This window comes from Ornithodoros turicata, chromosome 10 (genome assembly GCF_037126465.1).
Source record: "Ornithodoros turicata isolate Travis chromosome 10, ASM3712646v1, whole genome shotgun sequence".
Lineage (NCBI taxonomy): Eukaryota > Metazoa > Arthropoda > Arachnida > Ixodida > Argasidae > Ornithodoros > Ornithodoros turicata.
In genome coordinates this window covers 26,146,929-26,166,119 of record NC_088210.1, presented here as the reverse complement: position 1 = coordinate 26,166,119, position 19,191 = coordinate 26,146,929, and the positions used below count along the sequence as shown (strand labels likewise).

The following is a 19,191-nucleotide window of genomic DNA, read 5'->3' as shown; positions in this document are numbered from 1 at the left end:
TTAAGGCAGCTATATCATATTTCTAAAGAACGATAATAAAAAAAGGAGTAATGCTCTAGGAGGATACTTTCCGTCGTATCACGCAACATCGATCTTGTCTTTCTATGGATGATGAACTGTGTTACGCGGATAACGGATAAGGTTCCCCAAACTGGGCGCCACGAGCTCATCCAAAGAAACTAAAGTGAAAAAGCAATATGCCCTCTATTCCAAATGTGAATCGATCTCTAGCAGAGACCGTAAAAACTTTTCGGAAGAGAAAGTTGACACTGAAGTGGCTTTTCTTTGGTCCTGCACTGGTTTACATCTTTCGAATGCTGAAATATAGCGTATATAGAGGTAAATTTTACTACAGTTTTTGCGTGCCGAATGATTTTTTTTACAGACGGCGGCGACAAAACAGCCGTCGTCTGCTAGCTGACTGCGGGGGACCAGTTGCTCCTGTTCTTGAAGTCGAGAGGGCTCCAAACGGTGACAGACTATCCTCGTGTTTTGAAAAATCGCCTCGCCGCTCTCTGTCACGCATTGCTTGTGAGAAATGGCAGCCCTTCGCAATCGGTTGGTGAGGTTTCACTGGCGCTTGGAGCGTGTCCCATATCACGCTGAGCAAACTTCCCCACCTCGCCACGCGAATCCCTAAATATCCCTGCTTCTCTTTTTTTGTAATACCTTCGCCCCCCTCTGCTTTTACTCGTCATTACTCATCATCAATTTCCCAGTTTCCCTATCACACAAACAAACGATTGGTGCCTATACTTTCTTCTTTCTTTAATCTTGCCAAAGCTAGAGTACTGCTCCGTTGTATGGAATTGTATTGGAAATGTTTTGGCATCAAACGTAGAAAATGTACAACGCCGATTTATCAGAATTTACTTTGATAGATATCTCGGGAGAAGCTATTTTTATGAATATAACAGAACGCTTAGGTGTTGCAATTCAGACACGTTGGTTGCGAGACGCGCAGAAGTCGAAACCTTATATTTTTGTGTAAATGTGTTCGTGGTATTTTCGATAGCCAGTGATTAATTGAATCAATTAGTTTTCATGGACCAATGAGAACTTTCCGTCAGTGTCGTGTTTTTAATGTCCCAAGATTTAGCTCACTGAGTCCCCTGGCCCGTGTGCAACGTATTTATAATAATGAAACTTGTGACATTCACGTTTTTTGATTGTACAATGTTTAACTAATTAATTTTCCAATGTTTTGTACTCAACATTGTACCATATTAGAAGGCCATCGCGCTGTTTATGGACAAGCTGACAAAACAAACTATATATATACTTCGAGCAGTATCAATAGCTGAATTCTAGCTGGCCTTCCCGCCGTGCAGGTCTTTTCCGCGGAGATCACGTGATTAGACTGCTAAGAATACCCCACAGGATAAACTTTTGTGCAACCTAAAAATAAAAGATAAACGTCAGCACACAGCTCCACCACCATTAACCACATTTAGCCACAGAAATTATAATTCAATTCCTTCCCATTGAAGTAACGCCCCCGGGCCTTGAATTGTATAGTTTCGCGGCTGCGTTTCACGGCAGGAGGGGGGCCCATTCCCATTTCGCGGTCCTATTGTAACCCGCACGCGCTTAGCTTTATCTTTCTTCTATTGCGACGTTACCGCATAGGTGCAGAACCAAATCGCAGACAAGCCGCTAACGAGCAAGACCTCGCAGGAAACTCGTTAGCGAGCATTTTCCATGCTAACACATTGTATTCGCAGTTCCGTGTGTTTGCCAGACGATTTTTTAGGCACTTTGTTTGAGAGCTGTAGAGAGGGAGACCTCGTCGCAACTCGGTCCGCACAATAAGAGTCATTTCGTACAAGGCTGTTTGTTACCCAGGAGACCTGCGTCATTCGATCGGTTGCCATGTAGTAATCTACACGTAGCATCCTTGTCTTGTATAACGACAGAACGAAGCAACAGTGGGTAATCCGTCGACGAATGCGTGTCATTTCTATCAGGCCGAGTCCACGACGCGAGTTTTGATTAGATTGCCTCCCATATCGTGTAGCCAGGAGCAACTGGTGTCACGTATTCCATCCTAAGCACGCACTGTTTCCGGAAATGTGACAGAGATAGGAATGTTGTTCCTGATTTCTATCTTCAACCTGAACGAGAAAACATCGCTTTTTTTTGTTTGTTTTGCGGTCACACGAAATTGTTTCCACATTCGCCCCTCCCCTTGAATGTCATACAATGGAACCGGCGTTGAACACCTCTGCCCGGCTGGATATCATGACTTCCCACCCCTACCCTCCAATGTCACAAAATCTGCCTCTAGATGAACCAATGCGGTCAGATATCCAGGGTGTCCCAATAACAGTGTCCAAAAAGTGCGCTATGTAGAGACATGCGCTCAACGGTAGTTAAGGCCCGTTCCGACATACAGCGCTGCATTTTCCCTGTGGGGTTCGCACTTGCAGCGCTGTACTTGATCTCACGTGATCGGGGGGAAAAAGGCAGTCACGTGAACGCGGCGCCGCGTTCTCATTGGTTCAGGGAGCCTATCGCTGGGAGACAGCGATGGGAAACTTCACCGAAGCTGAACTTCGCCAAGCGCTGTTTTCCATGGAGTCGCAGCCGGGAGAGGGAAGAACAGCCCCGTTTTCCCAGTGCTCTGGAGCAAAGCGCTGTATGTCGGAACGGGCCTTTAATCTCAGCTGTGGCCGGTGCTTAGAGTTGTTCACGTGGTATGCACTAGCCGGCTTCCGCGTTTGTGGTGCCAATTTCTGTTATTCATGTCGTTTTTAATACCTCGTGACGTGGGTTTCATTGGCTTTCAGCTTTATCGAGTCATTTCTTTCTAAGAGCTCAGCTTCGAAATTTGTAACTTTTTTTTATGCCACCAGAGAGAAGCTGGTGCCAACTTTACATAATTTCGCCATATGGCATATCGCCACTCACGAGCCATGCGGGAAAAATAAAAATCCCGAAGGGGTTCCTTAGCCCAGACAAACGTAGTAGGAAAGACTGGTTGGTTCTGTTGGAGTGTCCTGTGAGATATTGTTCAGTTGGATAAAAAACGGTGACTAATTGTGAGGGTGGTCCGAATTCAGACCCGCCGCAACCCCGAAGAACACAGAACTATAACAGCAGCGAACACACAAAGAACAAGTTTATTTTCTTACATGTCAACGCTCCCACAGCACAGTCCGGAAGCCACCGCTCCGTGAACAGCACAAGAAATCCCTTCCCAAGCAAGTAAACAGAGGACGTGTCAACACTCGTGACAGGGGTGCTACATCCGTATCGATGACAATAACAGTCCTTCATAATCGCCCCACAACTCTCACCACAAAAAGAGTCAGATATCCGGCAAATCAGGATGGTCTAGGAGCATCTTCACTGTCACGAGGGTCAGCGTATAAGTCGGGGGGCAATCCGGCGGCCACACTGGATGACTGCTGGAGCGTCTTCGGGCGAAGCTTCTCCCGACTGTTGGTAGGACCATCGATGAAATGTCGTGACGCTGCAAACGCTGACTATGCAGACTGCTGGCAAGGTGGGCCCCTTGATGAATAAGGGGCACTGCGCTCCTCAGCTGTACAAGTCTGTGCAGGCTCGGAGGGATGGGGTCACCGCCAGAAGAACCTGCGCTGGAAACAGACGAACGGCAGAAACGAGAAAACGCAACTATGCCGTGCTCCCCGGGAAGTGGCTCGACGGGTCGAAATCACCACTGCTGGGCACAAGTTTTGTGGGAATTACTGCCCACAAATCTTTGGTGGTTCGAATTCAGATCCGGCCGCAACCCCGAAGAACACTAAACTACAACAACAGCTAACAAACAAGAAAAAAAAGTTTCTTACATGTCAACGTTCCCACTTGACAGCACCGTCCTGGAAGCCACCGCTGCGTGAATACCACGGGCAGAAGACGCAGCGAGCAGCACTGCTCGCTTCTTAAATACTTTCCTAAGGAAGTAAACAGGGGGCGTGTCAGCACTCCTGACACGGGTGCTACATCCGTATCAGTGACGATATCAGTCCTTGATAATCCCTACTAGGGGTTGTCATGCTGTGTTCGCATTGTTACTGGCCCATATCAATATCAGCTTGAACTGGACCCTGTTAAATTGCAGAAGGCACAGATGGTGCACTGCTCATGTTTCTTTTTTTCTTTTTTTCTGCACAGCCCTCGTACGTGCTCTTAAACGCGGTGCAAACTATTTCCAGGGTTACAAGGGCAGACCTCAGCGTTACATCGCATGCCAGGCGCCTTTGCCGGAGACGACCGAAGATTTCTGGCGAATGATATGGGAACAACAGTGCAAAGTCATCCTTATGCTAACGGCGTGTGAAGAGAACGGGGTGGTATGTGTTATATTTCAGAACACTACAGTGTGATTTGCGCAGTCGTAGTGTCTTCGTGTCAAATTGCTTATGGTATGGCTTTACTCCCGTAACAATTCTTTCTGCCTTTTTGAACCATGTGAAGTGAGCATGTCTACGAAATAGTAGTACAACAACAATAAATGATGAAGAAGTGATGATGACATGAGGTGTTCCTCCGTAGTAGCCACAGGACCCTACCCCACTTCACACAGAGAGGTTAATATGATAGTAAATAGTAGTAAGTCAAAACAAATAATGGGGAAAATGGTTATTTGCTTGAAAGACTGTCCTTCTTGAAGTGGCGGCCTGCGCAGATGAAGTTAAGTACTGAGGAAATCGAACCTTGTTAGTTAGCTAGTTGAGCTACCCTTAATCAGGAAACAAAATGAGTGTGTCGGCTCTAGTAAAATCTCTCATACCCAAGTCAAGTATGCATCCAGTCTGCAGAACTTGCGCAGCATGGCTACTGGTGAACCAGATTGTGTCTCGCTACCCAGGACGTGGTTAATTGACATTATTGAAATTGACTATTGAATTACACGGGGAAGCTTATTTCGGAAAGAAATTGCACATTCCAAAGGAGCTTTCTATTCCCAATCCATGTCATCATCTATTTCTTGTTATTGTACATCATCATTGTTATTACAAAGCTGGCTTTGATTATGTTGCTATTTACGGTTGTTACGTTATTTAAGTAACAGACGCTAATTTTTATAGTTATAAGTAATCGGTGTCGAAGAAGAGGAGAAATTTTGTCAAAAATGCCACCATCATTAATCATTTCATTGCTATTGTTGATGGTCTTTTCGTAATTTTACAGCAACGCTGCGCTCCTTATTTTCCTGTCAATACTCTGGACTGTCACAAGCTCTACGGGGACTACCAAGTCACCTTACAGTCAAAGGACGTTAGACCGAGTTTTACCTTCTCAACGTTTAAGCTGCACCATTTAGACGTAAGTGTCTACGGGGCTCTATGGTTGGGCTTCATTGTCACTTCTTTTATATCTAACTGTTGTCTGACAGAAACGCTTCTGGAACCACATCAGAGGTCATGTGGGTGCCTGCCTTGATATCAAGTGCTCATTAGTTAATGTGGATTAGATTAGATGAACACGAAAACATTTTCATTGCCTCGTGGATTTTACGTGCTTTGCTTGCAAAGCTCGTGGGGAAAGGCGGACCTCCCTCCTCTTCCTTAGAACATCATACCACCCTCACCACCACCATCACCACCCTTGTTCCCTTGCTGCGACCAGCTGTAGGGAGACTGCTGGTCCGCTTACCTTTTCAGCACTAGTCGCACTTTTTCACCAACCCCACATCATCACCATCAGCGTCACGTAATATTGTTGTTCCTGAACGCTTCACTAACACATCTCTCACGTCTTTGTTGCTCCAGAAAAACCTGTGCCGTGAAGTGTATCATTGCTGGTACACCGCCTGGCCGCCTCAAGGGGTGCCTGAAGACGTATCCAGCATCGTCACTTTTCTGTTGGAAGCCAGGCAGTACACTAGCAGGAGTTCAGCGCCCATCGTCGTACACTGCAGGTCACTCTTTTCTGCAACTATGGGGAAGACGCGGACCAAGATTGTGTGACCTAACAGTTGATACATTGCATCTTTTCAGTCCGGGGACAGGTCGCACTGGTGCGGTACTCGCAATCGACATATGCATGCAAGAACTAGCGGACAAGCAACGAGTTGACGTTCCCAGAACAGTCTTCAGACTTCGTCAAGACAGAGGTGGCGCGGTGCAGACCAAGGATCAGTATGCCTTTATATACGAGGTAAACTCTAAGGCCATAGTACATGGGGTACTCTAGCGGAAGTATACACTTAAAAAGAGCAATGATATGACATTCAACATGGTTCGAAAGCCTGTTTCATTCGTCAAGCCAAAATATGAATGGACACCATTCAAAATATGTGCGCTGTACTGTCGCTGCGCCATCAAATATACAAATACGCCTAAGAAAGCAGCCATCAGCGCGGCCCGATCTCCTCCTGTGACGTCAGCAGACCTGTTTATAGCGGGGTCACTGCGAACGTCACTAAGTGACGTCGACGTCCCACTTTCAAGTACAGGCTCTTTGAAGGAGCGGAGGGCTTCTCTCTCTTTCTCTCTCTCTCTTTCTCTCTCTCTCTCCGTGCGCGCTACAGGTCAGCTGCTGTCGTTGTTCCTTGGCAAGTGCACATAGTTACGCACAGCCACCGGCAAGGAAAAATTTATAGAGGGGCGTTCACTGCTCCTTTAAGTTGAACAACGTCCGTGCTGTTCGTGGCGTATATTCACACTATCTGTTGTGTTTCACTTGCAGGCATTATATGACTGTAGTGCGAGGCTTGCAGCCCAGTCCCAAAGGCCTTCAATAGTTTCCGCAACCTGACGACAAGAAAGACGTTAACGACCTACCACTAACGAGTGTGTAGAATCTCTACTGGACACACGCAATGCGCGAAAATGTCTTATCGCTCTGGTGCAGAGCAAGTTATTGTTGACTTTGCTTTGGGTTGCCCAAAGCAATCGTTAACTGAACGCGGTGCCACCTCAAAAGGTGACGTTAGGACCTTCCGCAGGGCTCGCCAAGAAGCCAACAATCTGCCGAGTCAAACCTGCATCAGATAACTGACTGTGATGATACCAAGACGAAGTGTTGTATATTGTCGTGCTCATACATAAAATGTTGCTTACTAATTCGCGTTTAGTGTATATAACGTAAATTAATGTTTAACTTATGCCGACGTGGAATGGAGTGTTGTATATGAAGAGCAATAAACCGTTTTATGGAATGGTCGTGTTTAATGCTATACAGTGCAGTTCGATAAAGCACAACTGAGACTTGTGCAATACCGTCAAGTACCATGCGGCTGCATGAATACTGTGAATGCTCCGCATTTTTCTCTTGTCGTCTAATTTAATCTCTGATCTACTCTCTGATCTCATCTGGTTTGTTAATGGCGGACGTTTCTCCTTTTTTGTGCTCTTGGGTACTATGTTTTCACCACTTTTAATACACAACGTATGGCTCCAGAGAATTCCTTATGCGAGGAACTACAACGTCCTCATGAGTAAAATGAAGCTCTATGGTATAGCATATTTAGCAGAAATAGTCAACTAGCTTCACAGCATAACCCCCCCCCCCCCCAGCATCTACTCTCCCATCTACTTTGGCATGGCAGGCTTCATGAGTGAGACCCATTGTCATACTTCTGTGTTACGCCGGCTGCAGCTATTGTTCTGCTGATTTGTGTGCGTGTTTTGAAACAAGATAAGGCAGCCGTATCTGGTCTATGCTATCCTGTCAAAGTTGAGCGTGCAGTAGCGTCCCCGTCTAAAGTGCAGATGTCGCACAGAATGACGTGATTGACTCTTGGAAGTGTCATCATCATATCTGTTCTTTTTGTTGTTCGTGAAAGTGGCCGGATTTTCCAGCATTGTGTCAGAGATAGCGTCAACACATGCCTGTCAACATGAAGGGAACTTGGAGCACGCCCATCCTAACAGGGGCAAGCTGCTCGTCGTCTTGCGATTTGTTCGTCTTTGCGTCTTGTGTTCTGCCCGTGCAGTGCATCGTGGGCAGATTTCGAGAAGGACGTATGTTCGACGTGAGCCCTGAGGACCGAAATCAAAGAGTGGAACACAGCTTGGCCGATAGGCAGGCTGGCCAGTCGCCGATTACTTTCTTAATGCCAAGAACTCCAATCTAGTACGTATGTGCACCCCGTAGCACTTTGTGAGCTGCTGTGTATCGCTCGCATTTGAGAAGTATGTGTTCAGTGTCATCTGGCACTCCATATAGGGAGCAGTTCTCCGAGGGGGCTATCCCGGAGCTATCCCGATACGCTGGAGCTACAATTTTGCTCATTCCAGATCCTAGACGGGACAGTTTCTGGAAAGCCTTTTAGACGTGTCCTGAGAAATTTGCCACAGCTATAGTCGGGCTCTATAGGAACCCCTGTTGGTACCACAGTGGCCCCTGGGCATTCGTGCGGGATTCGGGTTGCAATTTGCGTCACACAGCAGCTCAGCTTCGATATACTGAAACACATATGGAACAATACCATAACAGGAAAGCAGTTTTTAGGGACGCTTCCAGCACGACGACAGGATCCACACTGGACGTTATTCCCGAGCTATCTCTACAAGGCACTGCTTGGTTGGCCACACTGTGCGTCCCACACTGCTGTGGAGCTCCATGGAATGATACTGACGTAGTGCTAAAAACATACATCTACTTCTGCCAGGACATGGATAATTTGTAGTGACGCCAAAAGCAACCTGTTGGTCCCGCAATATCTGTTTGTGTCCGGCACCATTTCTGCAATTGTACGTGACGTGACTCTGAGCTACAACGAACGTAAGTCACACCACCCCAAGGAGCGATTGTTCACGTTACTCAGAGGGGCAACTGGATTTTTCTTTATATATATATATATATATGTCGCATCGTTCAATGAGTATCTGTTTCTCTACGTGCAGCCATAGAAGCCATTTTAATCTGTAAGTTTGAATTTCAAACACGTCTAGCATCATTTACTTATTTTTTTAATGGCTTTTCCCCCTCTTTATATATATATATATAACCGCAAGAGCTGGCTCAAGATGCCATGCAGTTCTTTAACCTATAATCCCCTGACCCTTTAAATACGCTGCCGACGGCGAGGGAGGTGCCAAGTAAATGAACAGTATCTGTTCGAAACATCTGCGGCCCCCAAAGTGAGTCCAGGACACCAGTGCACTATCAAATTTGCCATTCGGGGGGGGGGGGGGATCTGAGCTTCTCTTCTGGCTACGCCACTGCAGGACACTGTAGTGTTACAGGAAATACCGCAGCTGATCTGCAGCGCTCAGGACGCATCCTCATGCACGTATGCACAGCATGTATTGTACTCCTACCGGCGACATGTGAGTATTTTTACTTCTTAGGATTGGACGACTTGGATTGGATTGGATACGAGGAATGCTGAGCGGGAATGCAGTCCACGAGCTGAAGGGACATGGCGGCGGGTCATCCATCGTAGCGGCTCCCGAACTTGGACGAGGGCATTGCCTCTTTACAAATTATTTCGCTTTTCTCCCATTTTCCCCCTCTCCCTACTTTTCTTTTAGCAAGGGCTAGCACGGACGAGCAAAGGCGAACCGGAACTCGTAATTTCGAGCACCTACTCTCTCTGGTCTCGCGTCTACGTGCCACAATATATAGGGACGCTCCTGCCGCGTTAGTTCGACGCCTTCAGATTCTCCTCGATATTGCGATACACGGGATCGGCACTAATGGAACTTGTGGACGAAGTGGTATGTTTGGAATCCCAGGGAGTCAGGACGTTTGCACTCTAATGTGAATATTTCATGTTCCTGGGCCCGCTTGCTTATTTGACGGGCTTATTTTGTTGCCCAGATAGTAAGACTTCGTCCCACAATCACCGAGAACGCCTTTCCTGGGGGGAGGAGGGTAACGCTGGTGCTTCGAGCTGTCCGGCTGCCTAGATTGGCAGCACGTTGCTCGTTGAAAGGAGGGAATAGAAGAGAATGAAAAGGGATAAAGGGAACGGATAAAAGAGGGAGGGGGCAGAATTTACCTCACTTAGGGCGGCAAGGCACGGCGTGATATAGTAGAGCGAGAGCTCTATGGAGCCAATAGCCGTGTAGGTCCGTCCGTGGATTTATACGGGCACGTGACCCGTCACGTGCCACCATTACGTGATCGCTGGAGCGTTTGTGATGCCCTGAAATCGTGCAAGCTCCACAGTTACAACGCGAAAACTAAACGCGTAAATTATAAACGAAGTTCCGTAAAAGGTTAATGACATTTTGAGCACCGTTTCGCGAAAAATTCGCTGCCAAAAATGGCCCCGATATGAAGCTACCGCATTTGAACCACAAAGGCAAAAGCTGCAGCCGGGCTTTTTGGTATGAGTCTTTTCTTTGTCCTTTGTCTTTGTCCCACCACATCATCATCCCCTTTATGTGTGTGTGTATGTCCTTTCGGTGTATGTTATATTCCAGAGCATTAGATTAAGAAACTGAGTGCCAAGAAAGAAAACTGCAATTGAATTGAATTCAATTGAATTTATTTTTCTTTTCTGCTCCTGTACGTGTACATAGGTTCTCAGCTGGATTGCGAGGACTAGCCTGATTGTGAATTGAATTGTAGATTGATTGATTGCCTTTAAAAAAAAGAAACATGTAGACATAGAAAGTGCAGCAATAGGTAGCGTTGAAAGAACGACTTGAGCTGGGACTCACATGAAACCACGTGATTTAGTCCGTCACCAGGCGGAAGCACTGGCTCGGTGTCGCCCATTTTCTCATTCTTCTTATATGGTAAAAGTGCTACAAAACGACGAGATAGACACAACACAACGTCGAGAGCCCGCTGTCATCAATTTAATAAACATTCCACGCATACAAGGTGCTTTTAACAATGCACCAGAAATTTTCTCTGTACTAATCCGTGCCTTTCCAGCGTGCCCAATCAGAGGAAGCTTCCAGTTCTCTCGATCCCTTCCGCGTCCCGCTCGTTGATGGTAGCCAAGGTCGTCCTGAAGACTGCGAGGTGGTGGGTTCGAATCTTACCGCCGACTCTGAGGTTTTCCCCGGTTTTCCGAAGACTTTCCAGACGAATGTCGGCACAGTTCCCCCTGAAGTCGGCCCAGGACGCATACTAACCCTCCCAACCCTGGGGGACACTGTGTGTGTCCCCTACTCCTTGCTGCTGTTCTCTCTCCATCGCTCCAGCCGGCGCTTGCCTGGCTGACATCTCCTTTTGTGTGAATAACCATATACCGCCCTCCCCCCATCTCTTCACATCTGTACGGCTCTCATAGCCACAGTTGCTACGCGGCGCTAGCACGAAAAAAAAGTGTTGTACTCTGCCTTTATCGTTGTTCTGCAATAAACTCCCGGTCCCATTTCCACCGTTTGTAGCTCATGCTTCCCTCCCTTGAAATGGTTGCGGACGCTAACTTACATTCGTGCTTCTAATGTATTGGGTATTTAGATACAAGGCTCACAATGCCTCAAAGTAGGAATTATAATCCTGCTCCAGCTTTCAGGAAGTGCTCGGAAAAAGCTGGCTTCATGACTTCATTTTTCTTCTTTCTCTAAATCAACCTGTCAATCACTCACTGTCCCATGGCAATGAAACGATAGCCGCATTCAGCGAGATGATATCACGTTCGAACCTGGAAAGATTTCGGAACATGTTAAGTCGGCCGATCACGTGCGATAGGTCGTGACGTTTCCCGCCTTTCACTGACGTAAATTTTACTTGGTAGTTGAAAGGCGTGCTCGTTTGGATCGTTGCGTCTTTTTGTCCCTCTCTTTAGCGCGCTGAGTACGACATATTCAAGCGATATCCATTGCGCAAATATTCAGATTACTTTGTCATGTGCGCTTTGCAAGCGGTGACAAGAGCTAGCGTAAACAAAATAATGAAATAAAATAAAAGTCGCAAAAAGGAAAAACTGTTTGCCACGAGGGGGCGCACTGGGACAAGGAGTCTGAAAGCAAAGCTCCGGCAGTGCCGGTGCAAGGCGGCTACAATTTCTGCGCTGTGGTAGGGCATGGCGTCAAAAATTTCATCTAAACTGCGTAAGTGTCGCTGCATCGGACGCCGAGCTTTTCTTTCGACACAGAAAGAGTACGTTATTGGGAATGTGAAAATGCTGCAAAGGGTGTGCAAATGCGCGTAGGCGTGTCCGGCGAAACGAGTGATCACAGTCTCCGGAAGCAATGTGTTCTCAAGCTACATAATCTAGAAACAGGCAAGAAGCTGATAACATTCGTTGCATGCAACTGCAGAAGGTTGACATAGTGATAGCCGGACAGAAAGAGCTTGAAAATCAGAACGAGAGGGTTGCACGAAGCAATGTAAGTATACGAGAAAGGCTTAGGCACGAAAAGAGAAGATCTGAATCGCATTCTTGAGCTCCTTGAGCTCCTTGCAGTTGGTGATAAGATGTCCGCAAATGGAATATTTGAGCATTGTGCGGGTAAACCAAATGAAAGTGGGGCTGTTATTGGATGTACCCCGAAGAAAAAAATGCTCCCGTGTTGCGGCTAGGCCTCGTGTGGCGCCAGTGCATTTGATGAGGCAACATATGCAGATGATGTTCCATTGGTTACACTTCAATAAACGCACACCAAACAGAATGATGATAGATGTACACAAGTAAAGCGCAAACGAAGACCGTTGACAACGGGAAAAACAGTAAGATGAACATTGACTCAAAAAACTCTAGGCTCTTTATGTCTGTCTGTCTGTCTGTCTGTTTCATCCTTCGAGAGTAGTGCGCTGGACATCAGGAATGTTTTAACGCTTGTGTCGGAAGATCGATATTGTAAAGTTGAGCTGTATTCAAACTTTCCATGTGGTAGATGGCTCGAAAACCTTTGATGCGGCTGAACAACGAGGGGACATGGTCAGACGGTTGCAACGTTAAGCAATTCCTTGTCAGACTCGACTTGTCCAGGGCTTTTAATGGGAGTCCGCTAAATGATGGGAAAACGATTCTGTGGAAGCTAATCAAGACAACAAAGGGAACAATCACATCCTTAAAATTACATGGTATATGCACATTTTTGCAGTGTAATTAATCTTCATATTCCTCACGAGGCATTAACGCTTGAAGTCTGCCTAGCAAGTGCGATGAGATGGATAGTCGAATAAGGAGTCGATGAGGGTCATTGAGGGGTTAATTGTGGAAGTAGCAGAATTCGTCGTGTAACGAAAAATAAATTTCTTATTTCTTTTTTCTTTTTTCTGTGAGCCAAATACCACTGAGGAAATGTAATGCTGAAGTGGCGTTATGTCCTTGTTGCAGTATAGTTTAACGTCCCTCATCTAGCGAGCAGTACGCTTTCGTTGTCTTTGTTGACAAATTTCTCTTGTTACGCGTCGACAACCCGTTCTTTTTCCTTTCTTTCATTGCAATTTCCCTCTTTTCACGCTCTCAAGAGGCGCGACATGGCAGAGCCTTGTTCCTCCTTACATATACTTCAAAAAAAAAAAAAAAACGTAGCTGCATTGTAAAGCTTTACTTAGTAGAACATGCTCTTCATTTGCCAGGTGAAATTGGATACATACAAAGAGCTTCGAGATTTGGTCTCGGAAAACACCAAGAGGCAAGCTTTACCTGTTTTTCATTATTAACAAAATCACAAAAGCGTTCAGAAGGAGAGTAATCAAACACACATGCTCAGTAGAAGGTGCTCTTTATTCTCCAGGTGAAACTGGACAGAAAGAAAATCTTCGAGATTTGAAACCACCACAAGAGGTCAGCTAGAACTCCAAGAGGCAAGCTTTACCTTTTTTTCATGACTAGTCAAAACACAAAAGCGCTCGGATGGAGCTGTAATGAAGCATACATGCTCAGTAGGAGGTGGTCTCTTTTTGAAGGTGAAATGGGAGACAGAGTAAAGCCTTGGACATTTGCCTTCAGAAAATACGGTGAGGCAAGCTTTACCTCTTTTTGTTATTAGCCAAACACAAAAGTGCTCAGACAGGGCTCGAAGCATACATGCTCAGTAGAAGGTGCTTTTCTTTTTGTAGCTAAAATTGGAGACCGAGTGCAGCCCAGGACATTTAGCTTCAGAAAACGCGAAGAGGCAAGCTTTACATTTTTTTCATTATTAGTCACCAAAAGGCTAGCTTTACTTTTTGTCATTATTTTAACAAAAACAAAAAATGCTCAAATGCAAAGTAATGACGCACACATGCTCAATAAACTGTGCTCTTTTTTATTTTTTACGTGAAATTTGACAGAAAGAAAACCTTCGGATATTTGGAACCAGAGGCCAGCTGGAACACCAAGAGGCAAGCTTTACCTTCTTCCATTATTTGTCCCAAGTATCCAAGTGTGTTGTGTTTGTGTTGTATCCAAGCACAAAAGTGCTCAGATGCAGCTCTAAGGAAGTCCACATGCTCAGTAGAAGCTGTTCTTTATTTTTCATGTAAAATTGGAGACAAAAGAAAACCTTCGAAATTTGGCCTCAGAAAACACCAAGAGGCAAGCTTTCCGTTTTCTCCATTATTAACAAAAACACAAAAGTGCTCAAATGAAAAATAATGACTCGCACATGCTCACTAGAATGTGCTCTTTCTTTCCAACGTGAAATTGGACAGAAAGAAAACCCTTCGACCTTCAGATCACAGAACACCAAGTGGCAAGCTGTATTTTTTTTTCATTATTAGCCAAAGCACAACAGTGCTCACATGGAGATTAATGCAGCACATATGCTCAGTAGAAGTGCTCACATGCTCTTTATTTATTTTTTCATTATTAGCCAAAGCACAACAGGGCTCAGATGGAGAGTAATGGAGCACACATGCTCAGTGGAAGTGCAGACATCGAAGACCAAGAAATACTTCCAGATTTGGCTTCAGAAAACACCAAGAGGCAAGCATTCCCGTTTATCCATTATTAGTAAAAGCACAAAAGTGCTCTTTGCCACAGATGACTTGTACTGTACTCACAACGACTTGTCTCCTTGTCCTTCCCGTTTCTTTGTCTCGGACTCTACGTTTAGATGTTCCTAAAGAGCTGAAACACAGCACACATCACATAGTAAGATGCGCTCATTGTTCTGGAGGTAGTCTTATACATCTTTTCCATGTTCAGTGGAATAATCAAAATTACCTATTGAGCTGAAACTAACCACATATGCTCAGTAAAAGGTGCTCTTTACTCTAGCCTATTGACTCAAGCCTATTGAATTTGTCTTACCTTCTTTTTCATGTTCAGTGAAACGATAAAAATGCTACTATTGACTGAAACTACCCACACATACTCAGTAAAAGGTGCCCCTTAGTCTGCAGGTGAAATGGGAATGAAAAGGAACGCCGAAAATGGCCTCAGCGAACACCAAGAAGTTACTCTTATTCTTCTTTTCCATATTCAGTGGAATAATAAAAATGCTGATTCTAAGCTGAAACAAAGCACAGACGCTTATTTAAAGGCGCTCTTGATTCTGGAGTTAGTCTTTCCTTATTTTCCCTGTTCAGTGAAATAATAAAAATGCTTCCATTGAACTCAAACTAAGCACACATGCTGAGGAAGTAGTCGTTTCTTTCTCTGCAGGTGAAATGAGTGAGGAAGAATGAACGCCGAAATTGACCTCGGCAAACGCCAGGAGGTTCGTCTTATTCTTCTTTTCCATCTTCAGTGAAATAGTACAAATGCTCCTAATGAGCTGAAAGACAGCACACAGGAAGTACTTCATCAGATGTGCTCTTTACTCTGGAGTTAGCCTTACCTACTTTTCCATGTTCAGTGAAATAATAATGATTCCATTGACCTGCAATTAAGCCCCATACTCAATCAAACATGCACTTTATTCTGCAGATGGAATTGGTAAGGAAGAACGACCACTGAAATGTGGCCCTGGCCAACACCAAGAAGTTAGTCTTTCCTTCTTTTCCATGTTCAGTAGAATAATAAAAATACTTCTGTTGGCCTGACACTAAGTACACATGTACAGTAAAAAGTGCTCTTTATTAAGCAGATGGAATGGTAGAGAAAGAACGACCACCGAAATGTGGCCTCAGCAAACACAAATAGGTAACTCTTTCCTTCTTTTCCATGTTGAGTGGAATAATATAAGTGCTTCTGTTGACCTGGAACTAAGCATACATGCACATTAAAAGGTGCTCTTTATTCTGCAGTTGGAATGGAAGAGGAAGAACCACCACCGAAATGTGACCTCAGCAAACACCAGGAGGTAAGTCTTGCCTTCTTTTCCATGTTGAGTGGAATAATATAAATGCTTCTGTTGACCTGAAACTAAGCATACATGGACAGCAGAAGGTGCTCTTTATTCTGCAGATGAAATGGAAGAGGAAGAACGACCACCGAAATGTGGCCTCAGCAAGCACCAAGAGGTAAGTCTTTCCTTCTTTCCCATGTTCAGTGGAATAATAAAAATGCTTCTGTTAACCTGAAACTAAGCATACATGCACAGTAAAAGGTGCTCTTTATTCAGCAGATGAAATGGGAGAGGAAGAACGACCACCGAAATGTGGCCTCAGCAAGCAACAAGACTTAAGTCTTTCCTTCTTTCCCATGTTCAGTGGAATAATAAAAATGCTTCTGTTGACCTGAAACTAACCACACATTAACAGTAAAAGGTGCTCTTTATTCTGCAGTTGGAATGAAAGTGGAAGAACGACCACCGAAATGTGGCCTCAGCAAACACCAGGAGGTAAGTCTTTCCTTCTTTTCCATGTTGAGTGGAATAATATAAATGCTTCTGTTGACCTGAAACTAACCACACATGCACAGTAAAAGGTGCTCTTTATTCAGCAGATGGAATGTGAGAGGAACAACAACCTCCGAAATGTGGCCTCAGCAAACACAGAGGTAAGTCTTTCCTTCGTTTCAATGTTTAGTGGAATAACAAAAAAAATTCTGTTGACCTGAAACTAAGCATACATGCACAGTAAAAGGTGCTCTTTATTCAGCAGATGGAATGGGAGAGGAAGAAGACCACAGAAATGTGGCCTCAGCAAACACCAAGAAGTGAGTCTTTCCTTCTTTTCCATGTTGAGTGGAATAATATAAATGCTTCTGTTTACCTGAAACTAAGCATACATGGACAGCAGAAGGTGCTCTTTATTCGGCAGATGAAATGGGAGAGGAAGAAGACCACAGAAATGTGGCCTCAGCACGCACCAAGAGGTAAGTCTTTCCTTCTTTCCCATGTTCAGTGGAATAATAAAAATGCTTCTGTTTACCTGAAACTAACCACACATTAACAGTAAAAGGTGCTCTTTATTCTGCAGTTGGAATGGAAGAGGAAGAACGACCACCGAAATGTGGCCTCAGCAAACACCAGGAGGTAAGTCTTTCCTTCTTTTCCATGTTTAGTGGAATAACAAAAAAATTTCTGTTGACCTGAAACTAAGCATACATGCACAGTAAAAGGTACTCTTTATTCGACAGATGAAATGGGAGAGGAAGAAGACCACAGAAATGTGGCCTCAGCACGCACCAAGAGGTAAGTCTTTCCTTCTTTCCCATGTTCAGTGGAATAATATAAATGCTTCTGTTGACCTGAAACTAACCACACATGCACAGTAAAAGGTGCTCTTTATTCAGCAGATGGAATGTGAGAGGAACAACGACCTCCGAAATGTGGCCTCAGCAAACACAGAGGTAAGTCTTTCCTTCGATTCAATGTTTAGTGGAATAACAAAAAAAATTCTGTTGACCTGAAACTAAGCATACATGCACAGTAAAAGGTGTTCTTTATTCAGCAGATGGAATGGGAGAGGAAGAAGACCACAGAAATGTGGCCTCAGCAAACACCAAGAAGTGAGTCTTTCCTTCTTTTCCATGTTGAGTGGAATAATATAAATGCTTCTGTTGACCTGAAACTAAGCATACATGGACAGCAGAACGTGCTCTTTATTCTGCAGTTGGAATGGAAGAGGAAGAACGACCACCGAAATGTGGCCTCAGCAAACACCAGGAGGTAAGTCTTTCCTTCTTTTCCATGTTCAGTGGAATAATATAAATGCTTCTGTTGACCTGAAACTAAGCATACATGGACAGTAGAAGGTGCTCTTAATTCTGCAGATGGAATGGAAGAGGAAGAACGACCACCGAAATGTGGCCTCAGCAAGCACTAAGAGGTAAGTCTTTCCTTCTTTCCCATGTTCAGTGGAATAATAAAAATGCTTCTGTTGACCTGAAACTAAGCATACATGCACAGTAAAAGTTGCTCTTTATTCAGCAGATGGAATGGGAGAGGAAGAAGACCACAGAAATGTGGCCTCAGCAAACACCAAGAAGTGAGTCTTTCCTTCTTTTCCATGTTCAGTGGGATAATTGAAATGCTTCTGTTGACCTGAAACTAACCACACATGCACAGTAAAAGGTGCTCCTTATTCAGCTGATGGAATGTGAGAGGAAGAACGACCACCGAAATGTGGCCTCAGCAAACACCATGAGGTAAGTCTTTCCTTCTTTTCCATGTTCAGTGGAATAATAAAAATGCTTCTGTTGATCTGAAACTTAACCACACATGCACAGCAAGAGGTGCTCTTTATTCAGCAGATGGAATGTGAGAGGAAGAACGACCACCGAAATGTGGCCTCGGCAAACACCAAGAGGTAAGTCTTTCCTTTTTTTCCATGTTCAGTGGAATAATAACAATGCTTCTGTTGACCTGAAACTAAGTACACATGGCAGTAAAAGGTGCTCTTTATCCAGCAGATGGAATGGAAGAGGAAGATCGACCACCGAAATGTGGCCTCAGCAAACACCATGAGGTAAGTCTTTCCTTCTTTTCCATGTTGAGTGGAATAATATAAATGCTTCTGTTGACCTGAAACTAAGCATACATGCACATTAAAAGGTGCTCTTTATTCGGCAGTTGGAATGGAAGAGGAAGAACCATCACCGAAATGTGACCTCAGCAAACACCAGGAGGTAAGTCTTGCCTTCTTTTCCATGTTGAGTGGAATAATATAAATGCTTCTGTTGACCTGAAACTAACCACACATTAACAGTAAAAGGTGCTCTTTATTCTGCAGTTGGAATGGAAGAGGAAGAACGACCACCGAAATGTGGCCTCAGCAAACACCAGGAGGTAAGTCTTTCCTTCTTTTCCATGTTCAGTGGAATAATATAAATGCTTCTGTTGACTTGAAACTAAGCATACATGGACAGTAGAAGGTGCTCTTAATTCTGCAGATGGAATGGAAGAGGAAGAACGACCACCGAAATGTGGCCTCAGCAAGCATCAAGACTTAAGTCTTTCCTTCTTTCCCATGTTCAGTGGAATAATAAAAATGCTTCTGTTGATGTGAAACTAACCACACATTAACAGTAAAAGGTGCTCTTTA

General features: G+C 44.7%; 2 protein-coding genes and 1 long non-coding RNA gene across 5 annotated transcripts in view; 2 read left to right on the top strand and 1 right to left on the bottom strand.

Annotated features, from left to right (window-relative positions):
- The window catches only part of LOC135371271 (mucin-2-like), a 40,031-nt gene extending 32,899 nt beyond the window's left edge, over positions 1-7,132 (top strand). For all 3 annotated transcript variants that reach the window (XM_064605365.1, XM_064605367.1, XM_064605364.1), the window contains 5 exons: positions 4,182-4,319; positions 5,161-5,295; positions 5,742-5,890; positions 5,970-6,129; positions 6,661-7,132. In XM_064605365.1, coding sequence (XP_064461435.1) covers positions 4,182-4,319; positions 5,161-5,295; positions 5,742-5,890; positions 5,970-6,129; positions 6,661-6,729 — 651 coding nt within the window. In that variant the 3' untranslated portion in view covers positions 6,730-7,132. The remainder of the gene's footprint in view (positions 1-4,181; positions 4,320-5,160; positions 5,296-5,741; positions 5,891-5,969; positions 6,130-6,660) is intronic.
- Positions 3,099-3,942, bottom strand: LOC135370376 (uncharacterized). The gene is made up of 2 exons (XR_010415317.1): positions 3,816-3,942; positions 3,099-3,602 (listed from the first exon to the last, which is right to left on the bottom strand). It is a non-coding gene; the product is annotated as an uncharacterized LOC135370376 (long non-coding RNA).
- An 8,628-nt stretch (positions 7,133-15,760) lies between the features above and the next one.
- LOC135371270 (uncharacterized) lies at positions 15,761-19,155 on the top strand. Its single transcript, XM_064605363.1, has 13 exons — positions 15,761-15,904; positions 16,009-16,064; positions 16,132-16,224; positions 16,929-17,020; positions 17,107-17,180; positions 17,285-17,339; positions 17,441-17,497; positions 17,599-17,656; positions 17,761-17,816; positions 17,921-17,976; positions 18,078-18,135; positions 18,880-18,935; positions 19,040-19,155. Exons 1-13 carry the CDS (start codon positions 15,817-15,819, stop codon positions 19,153-19,155), a joined length of 915 nt encoding a protein of 304 aa, XP_064461433.1. The 5' UTR covers positions 15,761-15,816.
- Positions 19,156-19,191: the final 36 nt, after the last annotated feature.

Coding starts and splice junctions, on each gene's coding strand:
- LOC135371270 (XM_064605363.1), top strand. CDS start 15,817: ATGTACAGTAAAAAGTGCTCTTTATTAAGCAGATGGAATGGTAGAGAA. Junction 17,657..17,760: donor GCCTCAGCAAACACCAAGAA/GTGAGTCTTTCC, acceptor TTTATTCTGCAG/TTGGAATGGAAGAGGAAGAA. Junction 18,136..18,879: donor GCCTCAGCAAACACCAAGAA/GTGAGTCTTTCC, acceptor TTTATTCTGCAG/TTGGAATGGAAGAGGAAGAA.